This window comes from Oncorhynchus tshawytscha, unplaced genomic scaffold (assembly GCF_018296145.1).
Source record: "Oncorhynchus tshawytscha isolate Ot180627B unplaced genomic scaffold, Otsh_v2.0 Un_contig_7502_pilon_pilon, whole genome shotgun sequence".
In the NCBI taxonomy this organism is placed as follows: domain Eukaryota; kingdom Metazoa; phylum Chordata; class Actinopteri; order Salmoniformes; family Salmonidae; genus Oncorhynchus; species Oncorhynchus tshawytscha.
Window position 1 is genome coordinate 1 of NW_024609483.1, and position 18922 is coordinate 18922.

At 50.7% G+C, this 18922-nt stretch overlaps 1 protein-coding gene across 1 annotated transcript in view; it reads left to right on the forward strand.

The window, feature by feature from the left end:
* Window positions 1-6185: 6185 nt before the first annotated feature.
* LOC112241271 (CD82 antigen) overlaps window positions 6186-18922 on the forward strand; it is a gene marked incomplete at its 5' end in the record, with an annotated part of 36364 nt that continues 23627 nt past the window's right edge. Inside the window, 2 exon segments of the mRNA XM_042315495.1 lie at window positions 6186-6255; window positions 8439-8511. Of these exon segments, the coding sequence (XP_042171429.1) occupies window positions 6193-6255; window positions 8439-8511 (136 nt within the window).

An 18922-nucleotide genomic window follows, 5' to 3' on the forward strand; every position in this document is an offset into this window, starting at 1 on the left:
CAGTCTGATGGAGGTTGTTTGTTGTGTGTTGCTGGTTGTACAGTCTGATGGAGGTTGTGTTGCTGGTTGTGCAGTGTGATGGTTGTTGGTTGTGTGTTGCTGGTTGTACAGTCTGATGCAGGTAGTGTTGCTGGTTGTACAGTCTGATGGAGGTTGTTTGTTGTGTGTTGCTGGTTGTACAGTCTGATGGAGGTTGTGTTGCTGGTTGTGCAGTGTGATGGTTGTTGGTTGTGTGTTGCTGGTTGTACAGTCTGATGCAGGTAGTGTTGCTGGTTGTACAGTCTGATGGAGGTTGTTTGTTGTGTGTTGCTGGTTGCTGGTTGTACAGTCTGATGGAGGTTGTTGGTTGTGTGTTGCTGGTTGTACAGTCTGATGGAGGTTGTGTTGCTGGTTGTACAGTCTGATGGAGGTTGTGTTGCTGGTTGTACTCTCTGATGGAGGTTGTTGGGGGTTGTGTTGCTGGTTGTACAGTCTGATGGAGGTTGTGTGTTGCTGGTTGTACAGTCTGATGGAGGTTGTTGGGGTTGTGTGTTGCTGGTTGTACAGTCTGATGGTGGTTGTGTTGCTGGTTGTACAGTGTGATACAGGTTGTGTTGCTGGTTGTACAGTCTGATGGAGGTTGTGTTGCTGGTTGTACAGTCTGATGGTGGTTGTGTTGCTGGTTGTACAGTGTGATACAGGTTGTGTTGCTGGTTGTACAGTCTGATGGAGGTTGCGTTGCTGGTTGCAGTGGTGTAAAGTACTTAGTAGTTTTGGATGTATCTGTACTTGACTATTTATATTTTTTGGCAACTTTTATTTCGCTGTATTCCTAAATAATGTACTTCTTTACTCCAAACATTTTTCCGTGACACCCAAAAAGTAGTCGTTACATTTGGACAGGAAAATGGTCCAATTCCCACACTTATCAAGAGAACATCCCTACTGCCTCTGATCTGGAGGACTCACTAAACAGAGAACATCCCTGGTCATCCCTACTGCCTCTGATCTGGTGGACTCACTAAACAGAGAACATCCCTGGTCATCCCTACTGCCTCTGATCTGGAGAACTCACTTAACAGAGAACATCCCTGGTCATCCATACTGCCTCTGATCTGGAGGACTCACTAAACAGAGAACATCCCTGGTCATCACTACTGCCTCTGATCTGGAGGACTCACTAAACAGAGAACATCCCTGATCATCCCTACTGCCTCTGATCTGGAGGACCCACTAAACAGAGAACATCCCTGGTCATCCCTACTGCCTCTGATCTGGTGGACTCACTAAACAGAGAACATCCCTGGTCATCCCTACTGCCTCTGATCTGGTGGACTCACTTAACAGAGAACATCCCTGGTCATCCCTACTGCCTCTGATCTGGAGGACTCACTAAACAGAGAACATCCCTGGTCATCCCTACTGCCTCTGATCTGGTGGACTCACTTAACAGAGAACATCCCTGGTCATCCCTACTGCCTCTGATCTGGTGGACTCACTAAACAGAGAACATCCCTGGTCATCCCTACTGCCTCTGATCTGGTGGACTCACTAAACAGAGAACATCCCTGGTCATCCCTACTGCCTCTGATCTGGAGGACTCACTAAACAGAGAACATCCCTGGTCATCCCTACTGCCTCTGATCTGGAGGACTCACTAAACAGAGAACATCCCTGGTCATCCCTACTAGCCTCTGATCTGGTGGACTCACTAAACAGAGAACATCCCTGGTCATCCATACTGCCTCTGATCTGGAAGACTCACTAAACAGAGAACATCCCTGGTCATCCCTACTGCCTCTGATCTGGAGGACTCACTAAACAGAGAACATCCCTGGTCATCCCTACTGCCTCTGATCTGGAGGACCCACTAAACAGAGAACATCCCTGGTCATCCCTACTGCCTCTGATCTGGTGGACTCACTAAACAGAGAACATCCCTGGTCATCCCTACTGCCTCTGATCTGGAGGACTCACTAAACAGAGAACATCCCTGGTCATCCCTACTGCCTCTGATCTGGAGGACTCACTAAACAGAGAACATCCCTGGTCATCCCTACTGCCTCTGATCTGGTGGACTCACTAAACAGAGAACATCCCTGGTCATCCCTACTGCCTCTGATCTGGAGGACTCACTAAACAGAGAACATCCCTGGTCATCCCTACTGCCTCTGATCTGGTGGACTCACTAAACAGAGAACATCCCTGGTCATCCCTACTGCCTCTGATCTGGTGGACTCACTAAACAGAGAACATCCCTGGTCATCCCTACTGCCTCTGATCTGGTGGACTCACTAAACAGAGAACATCCCTGGTCATCCCTACTGCCTCTGATCTGGTGGACTCACTAAACAGAGAACATCCCTGGTCATCCCTACTGCCTCTGATCTGGTGGACTCACTAAACAGAGAACACCCCTGGTCATCCCTACTGCCTCTGATCTGGAGGACTCACTAAACAGAGAACATCCCTGGTCATCCCTACTGCCTCTGATCTGGAGGACTCACTAAACAGAGAACATCCTGGTCATCCCTACTGCCTCTGATCTCAGGTGGACTCCTCAGCAGAAGAGCGCCTGTGGTCATCCCTTCTAGCCTCTGGAGGACTCACTAAACAGAGAACATCCCTGGTCATCCCTTCTAGCCTCTGATCTGGTGGACTCACTAAACAGAGAACATCCCTGGTCATCCCTACTGCCTCTGATCTGGTGGACTCACTAAACAGAGAACATCCCTGGTCATCCCTACTGCCTCTTATCTGGAGGACTCATTAAACAGAACATCCCTGGTCATCCCTACTAGCCTCTGATCTGGAGGACTCATTAAACAGAGAACATCCCTGGTCATCCCTACTGCCTCTGATCTGGAGGACTCACTAAACAGAGAACATCCCTGGTCATCCCTACTGCCTCTGATCTGGAGGACTCACTAAACAGAGAACATCCCTGGTCATCCCTACTGCCTCTGATCTGGAGGACTCACTAAACAGAGAACATCCCTGGTCATCCCTACTGCCTCTGATCTGGAGGACCCACTAAACAGAGAACATCCCTGGTCATCCCTACTGCCTCTGATCTGGAGGACTCACTAAACAGAGAACATCCCTGGTCATCCCTACTGCCTCTGATCTGGAGGACCCACTAAACAGAGAACATCCCTGGTCATCCCTACTGCCTCTGATCTGGTGGACTCACTAAACAGAGAACATCCCTGGTCATCCCTACTGCCTCTGATCTGGAGGACTCACTAAACAGAGAACATCCCTACTGCCTCTGATCTGGAGGACTCACTAAACAGAGAACATCCCTGGTCATCCCTACTGCCTCTGATCTGGAGGACTCACTAAACAGAGAACATCCCTACTGCCTCTGATCTGGTGGACTCACTAAACAGAGAACATCCCTGGTCATCCCTACTGCCTCTGATCTGGAGGACTCACTAAACAGAGAACATCCCTGGTCATCACTACAGCCTCTGATCTGGAGGACTCACTAAACAGAGAACATCCCCGGTCATCCTACTGCCTCTGATCTGGTGGACTCACTAAACAGAGAACATCCCTGGTCATCCCTACTGCCTCTGATCTGGAGGACTCACTAAACAGAGAACATCCCCTGGTCATCCCTACTGCCTCTGATCTGGAGGACTCACTAAACAGAGAACATCCCTGGTCATCCCTACTGCCTCTGATCTGGAGGACTCACTAAACAGAGAACATCCCTGGTCATCCCTACTGCCTCTGATCTGGAGGACTCACTAAACAGAGAACATCCCTGGTCATCTCTTCTGCCTCTGATCTGGAGGACTCACTAAACAGAGAACATCCCTGGTCATCCCTACTGCCTCTGATCTGGAGGACTCACTAAACAGAGAACATCCCTGGTCATCCCTACTGCCTCTGATCTGGAGGACTCACTAAACAGAAGAGAACATCCCTACTGCCTCTGATCTGGAGGACTCACTAAACAGAGAACATCCCTACTGCCTCTGATCTGGAGGACTCACTAAACAGAGAACATCCCTACTGCCTCTGATCTGGAGGACTCACTAAACAGAGAACATCCCTACTGCCTCTGATCTGGAGGACTCACTAAACAGAGAACATCCCTACTGCCTCTGATCTGGAGGACTCACTAAACAGAGAACATCATTGGTCATCCCTACTGCCTCTGATCTGGAGGACTCACTAAACAGAGAACATCCCTGGTCATCCCTACTGCCTCTGATCTGGAGGACTCACTAAACAGAGAACATCCCTGGTCATCCCTACTGCCTCTGATCTGGAGGACTCACTAAACAGAGAACATCCCTGGTCATCCCTACTAGCCTCTGATCTGGTGGACTCACTAAACAGAGAACATCCCTACTGCCTCTGATCTGGTGGACTCACTAAACAGAGAACATCCCTACTGCCTCTGATCTGGAGGACTCACTAAACAGAGAACATCCCTGGTCATCCCTTCTAGCCTCTGATCTGGAGGACTCACTAAACAGAGAACATCCTGGTCATCCCTACTGCCTCTGATCTGGAGGACTCACTAAACAGAGAACATCCCTGGTCATCCCTACTGCCTCTGATCTGGAGGACTCACTAAACAGAGAACATCCCTGGTCATCCCTACTGCCTCTGATCTGGAGGACTCACTAAACAGAGAACATCCTGGTCATCCCTACTGCCTCTGATCTGGAGGACTCACTAAACAGAGAACATCCCTGGTCATCCCTACTGCCTCTGATCTGGAGGACTCACTAAACAGAGAACATCCCTGGTCATCCCTACTGCCTCTGATCTGGTGGACTCACTAAACACAACTAAACATCGGTTTTATTTGTAAATTATGTTGGAGTCAGGAGCCCCTGACTGTCTGTACATTGTTTGTTTTTACTACAACAACATACGAATTTGAAATGATTTATACTTAAGTATATTTAAAACCAAATACTTTTCAGACTTTTACTCAAGTAGTATTTTACTGGGTGACTTTTACATTTTCTATTAAGGTATCTTTACTTTTACTCAAGTATGATACTTGGGTACTTTTTTTCCACCAATGGATGGTTGTCTATCGGTAATCCTATAGATCCAGGTCTCTATCATCTCAGCAGCTTAGCTGTCAGGTCAGGCATCTGTCTCCTATAGATCCAGGTCTCTATCATCTCAGCAGCTTAGCCAGCAGGTCAGGGGGTTCCAGGCATCTGTCTCCTATAGATCCAGGTCCCTATCATCTCAGCAGCTTAGCCAGCAGGTCAGGTCAGGCATCTGTCTCCTATAGATCCAGGTCTCTATCATCTCAGCAGCTTAGCCAGCAGGTCAGGTCAGGCATCTGTCTCCTATAGATCCAGGTCTCTATCATCTCAGCAGCTTAGCCAACAGGTCAGGTCAGGCATCTGTCTCCTAGAGATCCAGGTCTCTATCATCTCAGCAGCTTAGCCAACAGGTCAGGTCAGGCATCTGTCTCCTAGAGATCCAGGTCTCTATCATCTCAGCAGCTTAGCCAGCAGGTCAGGTCAGGCATCTGTCTCCTATAGATCCAGGTCTCTATCATCTCAGCAGCTTAGCCAGCAGGTCAGGTCAGGCATCTGTCTCCTAGAGGTCCAGGTCTCTATCCTCTCAGCAGCTTAGCCAGCAGGTCAGGTCAGGCATCTGTCTCCTATAGATCCAGGTCTCTATCATCTCAGCAGTTTAGCCAGCAGGTCAGGTCAGGCATCTGTCTCCTAGAGATCCAGATCTCTATCATCTCAGCAGCTTAGCCAACAGGTCAGGTCAGGCATCTGTCTCCTAGAGATCCAGATCTCTATCATCTCAGCAGCTTAACCAGCAGGTCAGGTCAGGCATCTGTCTCCTATAGATCCAGGTCCCTATCATCTCAGCAGCTTAGCCAGCAGGTCAGGGGTTTCCAGGCATCTGTCTCCTATAGATCCAGGTCCCTATCATCTCAGCAGCTTAGCCAGCAGGTCAGGGGGTTCCAGGCGTCTGTCACCACTTATACTGTAGGCCTCTCACACCAGCAAATCCAGACACACACACACACTATGTGGATCATGTCCCCTCTGTACTTTGATGGCATCGTGTTAAACTCTTCAGTCGACCACAGGGATGTCTGACCCGACCTGTGATTTTTATATTCATGATCGTATCATATTCATGCTTAAGTACTCTTCAAATAAAGTATGACTAAATATTTTGTATTCTGTTGTTCACAGAGTGATCACAATGGGGAAAGGCTGCATGAAGGCAATCAAGTACTTCCTGTTCCTCTTCAATGTCCTCTTCTTCGTAAGTATCTTCTTTCCCAGACACAGATCACATGCCTATACAGTGCAGGACCTCAGCCTCTCCTCTGAGTGGATGAAACCGTGACAATAACCGTCTGATCGATATGACATGACCGCCACGGCTCTATTACCCTGTTGGACCGGTTTGAGGTCGAGTCGGTGGGAGGGAATGTGAACTCATCAAACACACACCAACTACTCTGTCATCCTTTGTCCTCTGTTTCACTCTCTCATTCTCTGACATCATTCATTCTCTCATTCTCTGACATCATTCACTCTGCCCTCATTCTCTCTCACATCATTCACTCTCTGCATGCCCTCGCTCTCTTAGCTCTCTCTGTCATGCCCTCTATCTCTCTCTCTCATGCTCTCTCTCTGTCATGCCCCGCTCTCTGTCATGCCCTCGCTCTCTGTCATGCCCTCGCTCTCTGTCATGCCCTCATGCTCTCTGTCATGCGCTCTCTGTCATGCCCTCGCTCTCTGTCATGCCCTCGCTCTCTGTCATGCCCTCGCTCTCTGTCATGCCCTCGCTCTCTGTCATGCCCTCGCTCTCTGTCATGCCCTCGCTCTCTGTCATGCCCTCGCTCTCTGTCATGCCCTCTCTCTCTCTCTCTCTGTCATGCCCTCTCTCTCTCTCTCTCTCATGCTCTCTCTCTCTCTCATGCTCCCTCTCTCTCTCATGCCCCCTCTCTCCCTGGTTTCTTCATTAGAGAGCAGATTAAGTGATTGTGGCCTGGTTACCACGGAGATACTCATCCGCTCAGTCCCTGGCTCCCACAGCCCCCCCCCTCTCTCTACCATCCATCATTCCCATCTCTGAACAGAGTAAATTAAGTGTGATCCAGAGCTTAAGGCTTTTAAGTTACACTGTGAATGTATGGTGTGATCTCACTATTAACATGTAGAGACATGTAGAGAAACTAGAATGGAACAGGACTGATGTAGAGAAACTAGAATGTAACATCACTAACAGGACCGATGTAGAGAAACTAGAATGGAACAGGACTGATGTAGAGAAACTAGAATGGAACATCACTAACAGGACTGATGTAGAGAAACTAGAACGTAACATCACTACTAACAGGACTGATGTAGAGAAACTAGAATGGAACAGGACTGATGTAGAGGAACTAGAATGGAACAGGACCGATGTAGAGAAACTAGAATGGAACATCACTAACAGGACTGATGTAGAGAAACTAGAATGGAACAGGACTGATTTAGAGAAACTAGAATGGAACAGGACTGATGTAGAGAAACTAGAATGGAACAGGACTGATGTAGAGAAACCAGAATGGAACAGGACTGATGTAGAGAAACCAGGACTGATGTAGAGAAACTAGAATGGAACAGGACTGATGTAGAGAAACTAGAATGGAACAGGACTGATGTAGAGAAACTAGAATGGAACAGGACTGATTAGAGAAACTAGAATGGAACAGGACTGATGTAGAGAAACTAGAATGGAACAGGACTGATGTAGAGAAACTAGAATGGAACAGGACTGATGTAGAGAAACTAGAATGGAACAGGACTGATGTAGAGAAACTAGAATGGAACAGGACTGATGTAGAGAAACTAGAATGGAACATCACTAACAGGACTGATGTAGAGAAACTAGAACGCAACATCACTACTAACAGGACTGATGTAGAGAAACTAGAATGGAACAGGACTGATGTAGAGAAACTAGAATGGAACAGGACCGATGTAGAGAAACTAGAATGGAACAGGACTGATGTAGAGGAACTAGAATGTAACATCACTACTAACAGGACTGATGTAGAGAAACTAGAATGGAACAGGACTGATGTAGAGAAACTAGAATGGAACAGGACTGATGTAGAGAAACTAGAATGGAACAGGACTGATGTAGAGAAACTAGAATGGAACAGGACTGATTAGAGAAACTAGAATGGAACAGGACTGATTTAGAGAAACTAGAATGGAACAGGACTGATTTAGAGAAACTAGAATGGAACAGGACTGATTTAGAGAAACTAGAATGGAACAGGACTGATGTAGAGAAACTAGAATGGAACAGGACTGATTTAGAGAAACTAGAATGGAACAGGACTGATGTAGAGAAACATCACTACTAACAGGACTGATGTAGAGGAGTTTAGTCTTATTTACCATTGTGTATTGACTCTGTCTCTCTCACCCCACCCCCCCTCTCTGCAGCTGTTTGGCGCCCTCATCATGGGGTTCGGACTGTGGGTCCTTCTGGACAAGGAGAGCTTCATGGTCATCCTGCGTAAGTTTATCAAACTATACATACTAATGTGGCAGTCATTTCACCAGAGGAATGGTAGAATGACAGGTAATGTAGAGAAACTAGAATGGCAGGAGTCATTTCACCAGAGGAATGGTAGAAAGACAGTAAGGAGTCATTTCACCAGAGGAATGGTAGAAAGACGGTAATGTGGCAGTCATTTCACCAGAGGAATGGTAGAAAGACTGGTAATGTGGCAGTCATTTCACCAGAGGAATGGTAGAAAGACGGTAATGTGGCAGTCATTTCACCAGAGGAATGGTAGAAAGACGGTAATGTGGCAGTCATTTCACCAGAGGAATGGTAGAAAGACGGTAATGTGGCAGTCATTTCACCAGAGGAATGGTAGAAAGACTGTAATGTGGCAGTCATTTCACCAGAGGAATGGTAGAAAGACTGTAATGTGGCAGTCATTTCACCAGAGGAATGGTAGAAAGACAGTAATGTGGCAGTCATTTCACCAGAGGAATGGTAGAAAGACAGTAATGTGGCAGTCATTTCACCAGAGGAATGGTAGAAAGACGGTAATGTGGCAGTCATTTCACCAGAGGAATGGTAGAAAGACGGTAATGTGGCAGTCATTTCACCAGAGGAATGGTAGAAAGACGGTAATGTGGCAGTCATTTCACCAGAGGAATGGTAGAAAGATGGTAATGTGGCAGTCATTTCACCAGAGGAATGGTAGAAAGACGGTAATGTGGCAGTCATTTCACCAGAGGAATGGTAGAAAGACAGTAATGTGGCAGTCATTTCACCAGAGGAATGACAGTAATGTGGCAGTCATTTCACCAGAGGAATGACAGTAATGTGGCAGTCATTTCACCAGAGGAATCATACTAATGTTGCAGGCATTTCACCAGAGGAATGATAATGATAGCAATAGTTGATGCCCATCTATTCCTCTCTGTTTTATATTATAATGCAGCCGTGATGGCGAGCGGGGATGCAGACCCTGATGAGTCTTCTGTTACTTCTGTTACATTGTTTACTTTGCCTGCACTGCTCCATTGTTGATACAATGTATCATTTCATCTGTTATAACAAAGAGCACAGACCAGTCTGAGTTGACTTTATGTTGATACAATGTATCATCTGTTATAACCAAGAGCACAGACCAGTCTGAGTTGACTTTGCAAGTTCTTTATTATGAAGCCTAGATCAATGGGCCGGCAGGGTAGCCTAGTGGTTAGAGCGTTGGACTAGAAACCAGAAGGTTGCAAGTTCAACTCCCCGAGCTGACAAGGTACAGGCAGTTAACCCACTGTTCCTAGGCCGTCATTGTAAATAAGAATTTGTTCTTAACTGACTTGCCTAGTTAAATAAAGGTAAAATATATATATATTTTTACCTTTTATTTTATTTGATTTAATATATATATATAGGAAACTTAGGCAGGAAATGCCAACAACGAACAGTGAGCAATTGTATTCATGCATTAAAAAAAATTAAAAAATGAAAGAAAAGCATTTCAAGTTGGTGTGTCAAGTTAGTGTGGCAGAGTTGGAACAATTGTTGTTAACGAACAATAATGACAAACCTCCTGGCATCGACAACTTAGATGGAAAGCTACTGAGCATGGTAGCTGACTCTACAGCCACTCCTATCTGTCATATTTTTAATCTGAGCCTAAGAGGAAAGTCTTTGTCCTCAGGCCTGGAGGGAAGCCAAAGTCATTCCACTACCCAAGAGTGGTAAAGCCGCCTTTACTGGTTCTAACAGCAGACCTATAAGCTTGCTGCCAGCTCTTAACAAACTGTTGGAAAAAATGGTGTTTGATCAAGTACAATGCTATTTCTCTGTAAATAAATTAACAGAAGACTTTCAGCATGCTTATAGAGAAGGGCACTCAAGATGTACTGCACTGACACACAACATGACTGATGATTGGTTGAAAGAAATGGATAATTGGAAGATTGTGGGAGCTGCATTGTTTGATTTCAGTGCAGCTTTTGATATTATTGACCATAACCTGTTGTTGAATTACCGTGGATTCAGGGCTATCTATCTAGTAGAACTCAGGGGGTTTCTTTTAGTGGAAGCTTCTCTAATGTCAAACATTTTAAAGTTTGGTGTACCGCAGGGCGGCTCTCTAGGCCCTCTACCCTTTTTTTCTATATGACCCATATTACCAGAAGTAACCTTTTATTTCTTTCTACTGGGATTCGTGCGCATTTGATAAAATTTCACAAAACCATGTCGGGTCATTTTAAACTAATCCCGGGTTGCTAATTATTGGTTTGCAACCAAACAACGTCATGTTACCTAGCTAGCTAACAACCTGGTAACTTCACACTAGGTTTAGGCACATCTGATTGGTCCAGGAAGAAAGGAAAAGGGTTTGCTCCTCGTGAGATGTGATTCCAAGGTAGGATTCATATTGGCCTAATGGGAGACTAAACTATATAGGATTCATGTAGGCCTAATGGGAGACTAAACTATATAGGATTCATGTAGGCCTAATGGGAGACTAAACTATATAGGATTCATGTAGGCCTAATGGGAGACTAAACTATATAGGATTCATGTAGGCCTAATGGGAGACTAAACTATATAGGATTCATGTAGGCCTAATGGGAGACTGAACAGTGAAGAAGGTTTCATGCAGTGTTGTCCCCTGACTGACGCAATGACATACAGACTATTATGCATGTGTATTCCTTCCTGCCATTCCTCCAGACCAATCACAGCTCGGCCTTTGCAAATATGAGCCAATCAACCAATCTATGCAGCCTCATCATGGGGTTCGGACTGTGGGTCCTTCTGGACAAGGAGAGCTTCATGGTCATCCTGCGTAAGTTTATCAAACTACACATACTAATGTGGCAGTCATTTCACCAGAGGAATGACAGTAATGTGGCAGTCATTTCACTAGAGGAATGACAGTAATGTGGCAGTCATTTCACCAGAGGAATGATAAAGGCAGTAATGTGGCAGTCATTTCACCAGAGGAATGATAGTAATGTGGCAGTCATTTCACCAGAGGAATGATAGTAATGTGGCAGTCATTTCACCAGAGAAATGATAGTAATGTGGCAGTCATTTCACCAGAGGAATGATAGTAATGTGGCAGTCATTTCACCAGAGGAATGATAGTAATGTGGCAGTCATTTCACCAGAGGAATGATAGTAATGTGGCAGTCATTTCACCAGAGGAATGATAGTAATGTGGCAGTCATTTCACCAGAGGAATGATAGTAATGTGGCAGTCATTTCACCAGAGGAATGATAGTAATGTGGCAGTCATTTCACCAGAGGAATGATAGTAATGTGGCAGTCATTTCACCAGAGGAATGACAGTAATGTGGCAGTCATTTCACCAGAGGAATGACAGTAATGTGGCAGTCATTTCACCAGAGGAATGACAGTAATGTGGCAGTCATTTCACCAGAGGAATGATGGTAATGTGGCAGTCATTTCACCAGAGGAACAGGTAATGTGGCAGTCATTTCACCAGAGGAATGATAGTAATGGGCAGTCATTTCACCAGAGGAATGACAGTAATGGGGACCAGAGGAATGACAGTAATGTGGATCATTTCAGGGGGACGGGGGCGAACAGGATGCGAACAGGACGGGGGGGCGAACAGGATGCGGGGGGACGGGGCGGTAACAGGATGCGGGGACGGGGGCGAACAGGATGCGGGGGACAGGATGCGGGGGACGGGGCGAACAGGATGCGGGGACGGGGGGCGAACAGGATGCGGGGACGGGGGCGAACAGGATGCGGGGACGGGGGGACAGGGGGGGAACAGGATGCGGGGGATGCGGGGGGGGCGAACAGGATGCGGGGACGGGGGCGAAGCAGGATGCGGGGGGACGGGGCGAACAGGATGCGGGGACGGGGGCGAACAGGATGCGGGGACGGGGGCGAACAGGATGCGGGGCGGGGGACAGGATGCGGGGGGACGGGGCGGAACAGGATGCGGGGACGGGGGGCGAACAGGATGCGGGGACGGGGCGGAACAGGATGCGGGGACGGGGGGCGAACAGGATGCGGGGGACGGGGCGGGGAGCAGGATGCGGGGACGGGGGGACGGGGGGGCGGAACAGGATGCGGGGACGGGGGGCGAACAGGATGCGGGGACGCGGGGGCGAACAGGATGCGGGGACGGGGGGCGAACAGGATGCGGGGACGGGGGCGAACAGGATGCGGGGACGCGGGGCGGAACAGGATGCGGGGACGCGGGGGCGAACAGGATGCGGGGGACAAACAGGATGCGGGGACGGGGCGAACAGGATGCGGGGACGGGGCGAACAGGATGCGGGGACGGGGCGAACAGGATGCAAGGCCACGGATTTTTTTTTCTCCTTCCGTCGATATCGCGTACGAATTGGTATCGTGAGACTTGGCCTGGTCGTATATATTGTTTGTAAAATGTTGTTATCGTGACATCACTAGTGTGAGCTGTAGTAAGGGTCTATATGAAGGTCTTTATAGTGGCCTGTAGTGGTTTGAGCTGTAGTAAGGGTTTATACCAAGGTCTTTATAGTAGCATGTAGTGGTGTGAGCTGTAGTAAGGGTTTATACCAAGGTCTTTATAGTAGCATGTAGTGGTGTGAGCTGTAGTAAGGGTTTATACCAAGGTCTTTATAGTAGCATGTAGTGGTGTGAGCTGTAGTAAGGGTTTATACCAAGGTCTTTATAGTAGCATGTAGTGGTGTGAGCTGTAGTAAGGGTTTATACCTAAGTCTTTAGTGGCCTGAATCAGGAATTATGTGAGGATGAGTTGAAACAAAGCCCAACCAGCCTAACGATCATTCCAGAGCTGGTTGTCCCAAGTGGCACCCTATTCCCAACATATAGTGCACTACATTTGACTAAGTAGTTCCACTCCCTCCTCCCACCACCGTTCCCTCCTCCCACCACCGTGCCCTCCTCCCACCACCGTGCCCTCCTCCCACACCCTCCTCCCACCACCGTTCTCCCACCACCGTTCCCTCCTCCCACCACCGTTCCCTCCTCCCACCACCGTTCCCTCCCTCCCACCACCGTTCCCTCCTCCCACCACCGTTCCCTCCTCCCACCACCGTTCCCTCCTCCCACCACCGTGCCCTCCTCCCACCACCGTGCCCTCCCCCCACCGTGCCCTCCTCCCACCACCGTGCCCTCCTCCCACCACCGTGCCCCCCTCCCACCACCGTCCCACGCCCTCCTCCCACCCCGCCCTCCTCCCACCACCGTTCTCCCCTCCCACCCCGTTCTCCCCCACGCCCTCCTCCCACCACCGTTCCCTCCTCCCACCACCGTTCTCCCTCCCTTCTCCCACGCCCTCCTCCCACCACCGTTCCCCTCCTCCCACCACCGTTCCCTCCTCCCACCACCGTTCCCTCCTCCCACCACCGTGCCCTCCTCCCCGTTCCCTTCTCCCACCACCGTTCTCCCCTTCTCCCACGCCCTCCTCCCACCACCGTGCCCTCCTCCCACCACCGTGCCCTCCTCCCACCACCGTGCCCTCCTCCCACCACCGTGCCCTCCTCCCACGCCCTCCCTCCTCCCACCACCGTTCCCTCCTCCCACCACCGTCCCCTCCTCCCACCACCGTGCCCTCCTCCCACCACCGTTCTCCCACGCCCTCCTCCCACCACCGTGCCCTCCTCCCACCACCGTGCCCTCCTCCCACCACCGTGCCCTCCTCCCACCACCGTGCCCTCCTCCCACCACCGTGCCCTCCTCCCACCACCGTGCCCTCCTCCCACCACCGTGCCCTCCTCCCACCACCGTGCCCTCCTCCCACCACCGTGCCCTCCTCCCACCACCGTTCCCTCCTCCCACCACCGTTCCCTCCTCCCACCACCGTCCCACGCCCTCCTCCCACCACCGTGCCCTCCTCCCACGCCCTCCTCCCACCACCGTGCCCTCCTCCCACCACCGTGCCCTCCTCCCACCCCTCCTCCCCACGCCCTCCTCCCACCACCGTGCCCTCCTCCCCGCCCTCCCTCCCACCACCGCCCTCCTCCCACGCCCTCCTCCCACCACCGTGCCCTCCTCCCACGCCCTCCTCCCACCACCGTGCCCTCCTCCCACGCCCTCCCCACCACCGCCCTCCTCCCACCCCTCCTCCCACGCCCTCCTCCCACCACCGTCCCTCTCCCCCACGCCCTCCTCCCACCACCGTTCTCCCACCGTGCCCTCTTCTCCCACCGCCCTCCTCCCACCACCGTGCCCTCCTCCCACGCCCTCCTCCCACCACCGTGCCCTCCTCCCACGCCCTCCTCCCACCACCCCCTGCCCTCCCACCACCGTGCCCTCCTCCCACCACCGTGCCCTCCTCCCACCACCGTGCCCTCCTCCCACCCGTGCCCTCCTCCCACCACCGTGCCCTCCTCCCACCACCGTGCCCTCCTCCCACCACCGTGCCCTCCTCCCACCACCGTGCCCTCCTCCCACCACCGTGCCCTCCTCCCTCCCACCACCGTGCCCTCCTCCCACCACCGTTCCCTCCTCCCACCACCGTGCCCTCCTCCCACCACTGTTCTCCCACGCCCTCCTCCCACCACCGTGCCCTCCTCCCACCACCGTGCCCTCCTCCCACGCCCCCTCCCACCACCGTGCCCTCCTCCCACCACCGTTCTCCCACGCCCTCCTCCCACCACCGTTCCCTCTCCCACGCCCTCCTCCCACCACCGTTCCCTCCTCCCACCACCGTCCCTCCTCCCACCACCCCTCCCACTCCCACCACCGTGCCCTCCTCCCACCACCGTTCTCCCACCCTCCTCCCACCACCGTGCCCTCCTCCCACCACCGCCCTCCTCCCACGCCCTCCTCCCACCACCGTGCCCCTCCTCCCACCACCTTGCCCTCCTCCCACGCCCTCCTCCCACCACCGTGCCCTCCTCCCACCACCGTTCTCCCACGCCCTCCTCCCACCACCGTGCCCTCCTCCCACCCCTCCTCCCTCCTCCCCCACGCCCTCCTCCCACCACCGTGCCCCTCCTCCCACGCCCTCCTCCCACCACCGTGCCCTCCTCCCACGCCCTCCTCCCACCACCGTGCCCTCCTCCCACGCCCTCCTCCCACCACCGTGCCCTCCTCCCACGCCCTCCTCCCACCACCGTTCTCCCACGCCCTCCTCCCACCACCATTCTCCCACGCCCTCCTCCCACCCACGCCCCCGTCCCACCCCTCCTCCCACGCCCTCCTCCCACCACCGTTCCCTCCTCCCACCACCGTGCCCTCCTCCCACCACCGTTCTCCCACGCCCTCCTCCCACCACCGTGCCCTCCTCCCACCACCGTTCCCTCCTCCCACCACGTAAACCTATGATTTCTTTATTTTTGGGGATCCAGCTGCAGGCGTCGTACCCATCTCTCCCTCCACTCTCCCCGGGTTCTATCCCAGAGGCTGCTTGCCACTCCCTCCACCCACCACTACCCCCGGGTTCTATCCCAGACGCTGCTTGCCACTCCCTCCACCCACACTACCCCGGGTTCTATCCCAGACGCTGCTTGCCACTCCCTCCACCCACCACTCCCCCGGGTTCTATCCCAGAGGCTGCTTGCCACTCCCTCCACCCACCACTCCCCCGGGTTCTATCCCAGACGCTGCTTGCCACTCCCTCCACCCACCACTCCCCCCGGGTTCTATCCCAGAGGCTGCTTGCCACTCCCTCCACCCACCACTCCCCCCGGGTTCTATCCCAGGGGTGCTATCCTAGCCGTTCCAACGTTAGAGGAGAGGGATCTGTTCTCTAGATGTTCCAACGTTAGAGGAGAGGGATCTGTTCTCTAGATGTTCCAACGTTAGAAGAGAGGGATCTGTTCTCTAGATGTTCCAACGTTAGAGTAACGGTAATGAGGAGAGGGATCTGTTCTCTAGATGTTCCAACGTTAGAGTAACGGTAATGAGGAGAGGGATCTGTTCTCTAGATGTTCCAACGTTAGAGGAGAGGGATCTGTTCTCTAGCCGTCCCAACGTTAGAGGAGAGGGATCTGTTCTCTAGATGTTCCAACGTTAGAGGAGAGGGATCTGTTCTCTAGATGTTCCAACGTTAGAGGAGAGGGATCTGTTCTCTAGATGTTCCAACGTTAGAGTAACGGTAATGAGGAGAGGGATCTGTTCTCTAGATGTTCCAACGTTAGAGTAACGGTAATGAGGAGAGGGATCTGTTCTCTAGATGTTCCAACGTTAGAGTAACGGTAATGAGGAGAGGGATCTGTTCTCTAGATGTTCCAACGTTAGAGGAGAGGGATCTGTTCTCTAGCTGTTCCAACGTTAGAGTAACGGTAATGAGGAGAGGGATCTGTTCTCTAGATGTTCCAACGTTAGAGTAACGGTAATGAGGAGAGGGATCTGTTCTCTAGATGTTCCAACGTTAGGAGAGGGACTAGATGTTCCAATGAGGAGAGGGATCTGTTCTCTAGATGTTCCAACGTTATGAGGAGAGGGATCTGTTCTCTAGATGTTCCAACGTTAGAGTAACGGTAATGAGGAGAGGGATCTGTTCTCTAGATGTTCCAACGTTAGAGTAACGGTAATGAGGAGAGGGATCTGTTCTCTAGATGTTCCCAACGTAATGAGGAGAGGGATCTGTTCTCTAGATGTTCCAACGTTAGAGGAGAGGGATCTGTTCTCTAGATGTTCCAACGTTAGAGGAGAGGGATCTGTTCTCTAGATGTTCCAACGTTAGAGTAACGGTAATGAGGAGAGGGATCTGTTCTCTAGATGTTCCAACGTTAGAGTAACGGTAATGAGGAGAGGGATCTGTTCTCTAGATGTTCCAACGTTGAGGAGAGGGATCTGTTCTCTAGATGTTCCAAAGGGATCTGTTCTCTAGATGTTCCAAGAGTAACGGTAATGAGGAGAGGGATCTGTTCTCTAGCTGTTCCAACGTTAGAGGAGAGGGATCTGTTCTCTAGCCAGGAGAGGGATCTGTTCTCTAGATGTTCCAACGTTAGAGGAGAGAGATCTGTTCTCTAGCTGTTCCAACATTAGAGGAGAGGGATCTGTTCTCTAGATGTTCCAACGTTAGAGAGAGGGATCTGTTCTCTAGATGTTCCAAATGAGGAGAGAGGGATCTGTTCTCTAGCTGTTCCAACATTAGAGGAGAGGGATCTGTTCTCTAGCTGTTCCAACGTTAGAGTAGACTAGGTTCCAAATTGAGGAGAGGGATCTGTTCTCTAGATGTTCCAACGTTAGAGGAGAGGGATCTGTTCTCTAGATGTTCCAACGTTAGAGGAGAGGGATCTGTTCTCTAGCTGTTCCAACGTTAGAGGAGAGGGATCTGCTCTAGATGTTCCAACGTTAGAGGAGAGGGATCTGTTCTCTAGATGTTCCAACGTTAGAGGAGAGGGATCTGTTCTCTAGATGTTCCAACTGTTAGATGTTCCAACGGAGGAGAGGGATCTGTTCTCTAGATGTTCCAACGTTAGAGGAGAGGGATCTGTTCTCTAGATGTTCCAACGTTAGAGGAGAGGGATCTGTTCTCTAGATGTTCCAACGTTAGAGGAGAGGGATCTGTTCTCTAGATGTTCCAACGTTAGAGGAGAGGGATCTGTTAGCTGTTCCAACGTTAGAGTAACGGTAATGAGGAGAGGGATCTGTTCTCTAGCTGTTCCAACGTTAGAGGAGAGGGATCTGTTCTCTAGATGTTCCAACGTTAGAGGAGAGGGATCTGTTCTCTAGCTGTTCCAACATTAGAGTAACGGTAATGAGGAGAGGGATCTGTTCTCTAGCTGTTCCAACGTTAGAGGAGAGGGATCTGTTCTCTAGATGTTCCAACGTTAGAGGAGAGGGATCTGTTCTCTAGATGTTCCAACGTTAGAGGAGAGGGATCTGTTCTCTAGATGTTCCAACGTTAGAGGAGAGGGATCTGTTCTCTAGATGTTCCAACGTTAGAGGAGAGGGATCTGTTCTCTAGCCAGGAGAGGGATCTGTTCTCTAGATGTTCCAACGTTAGAGTAACGGTAATGAGGAGAGGGATCTGTGATGTGCTGCAGGGTCTGTCTCTAATAATCAGAGACATGTCTGGTTAAACTGCTTTTGCTGGGAATGAGGGTTCCCATCCAGCGGTTGACATATTCCTTCAGTAATATTGCCACAGTCATCCCGCTTAGAAGAAGAAGAAATCAGCCAGCATGGCATTATTGAACTTCCTGTATTCCGCATTGGTCACACGCTAGAGTATAGCGCCAACCAACCACAGCTATTTCATCACGGTATTAAATAGGATACTGTTTTTTCTGTGTATTTAGTTCGCTTTGTCTCTATGACCTGTATACATTTGGCCATGTTTCACATCTTGCATAAGCATTTCACTGACACTGCGCTGGCACTGCGCTGACACTGCGCTGACAAAACAACACTTTGATTTGCACGACGTGCCAGATGTTTCTGCCAGTATAGTGAAAACCTCTGGGGAGCTCGTCTCTGTCTCCAAGGATGACGTCTCCTAAAC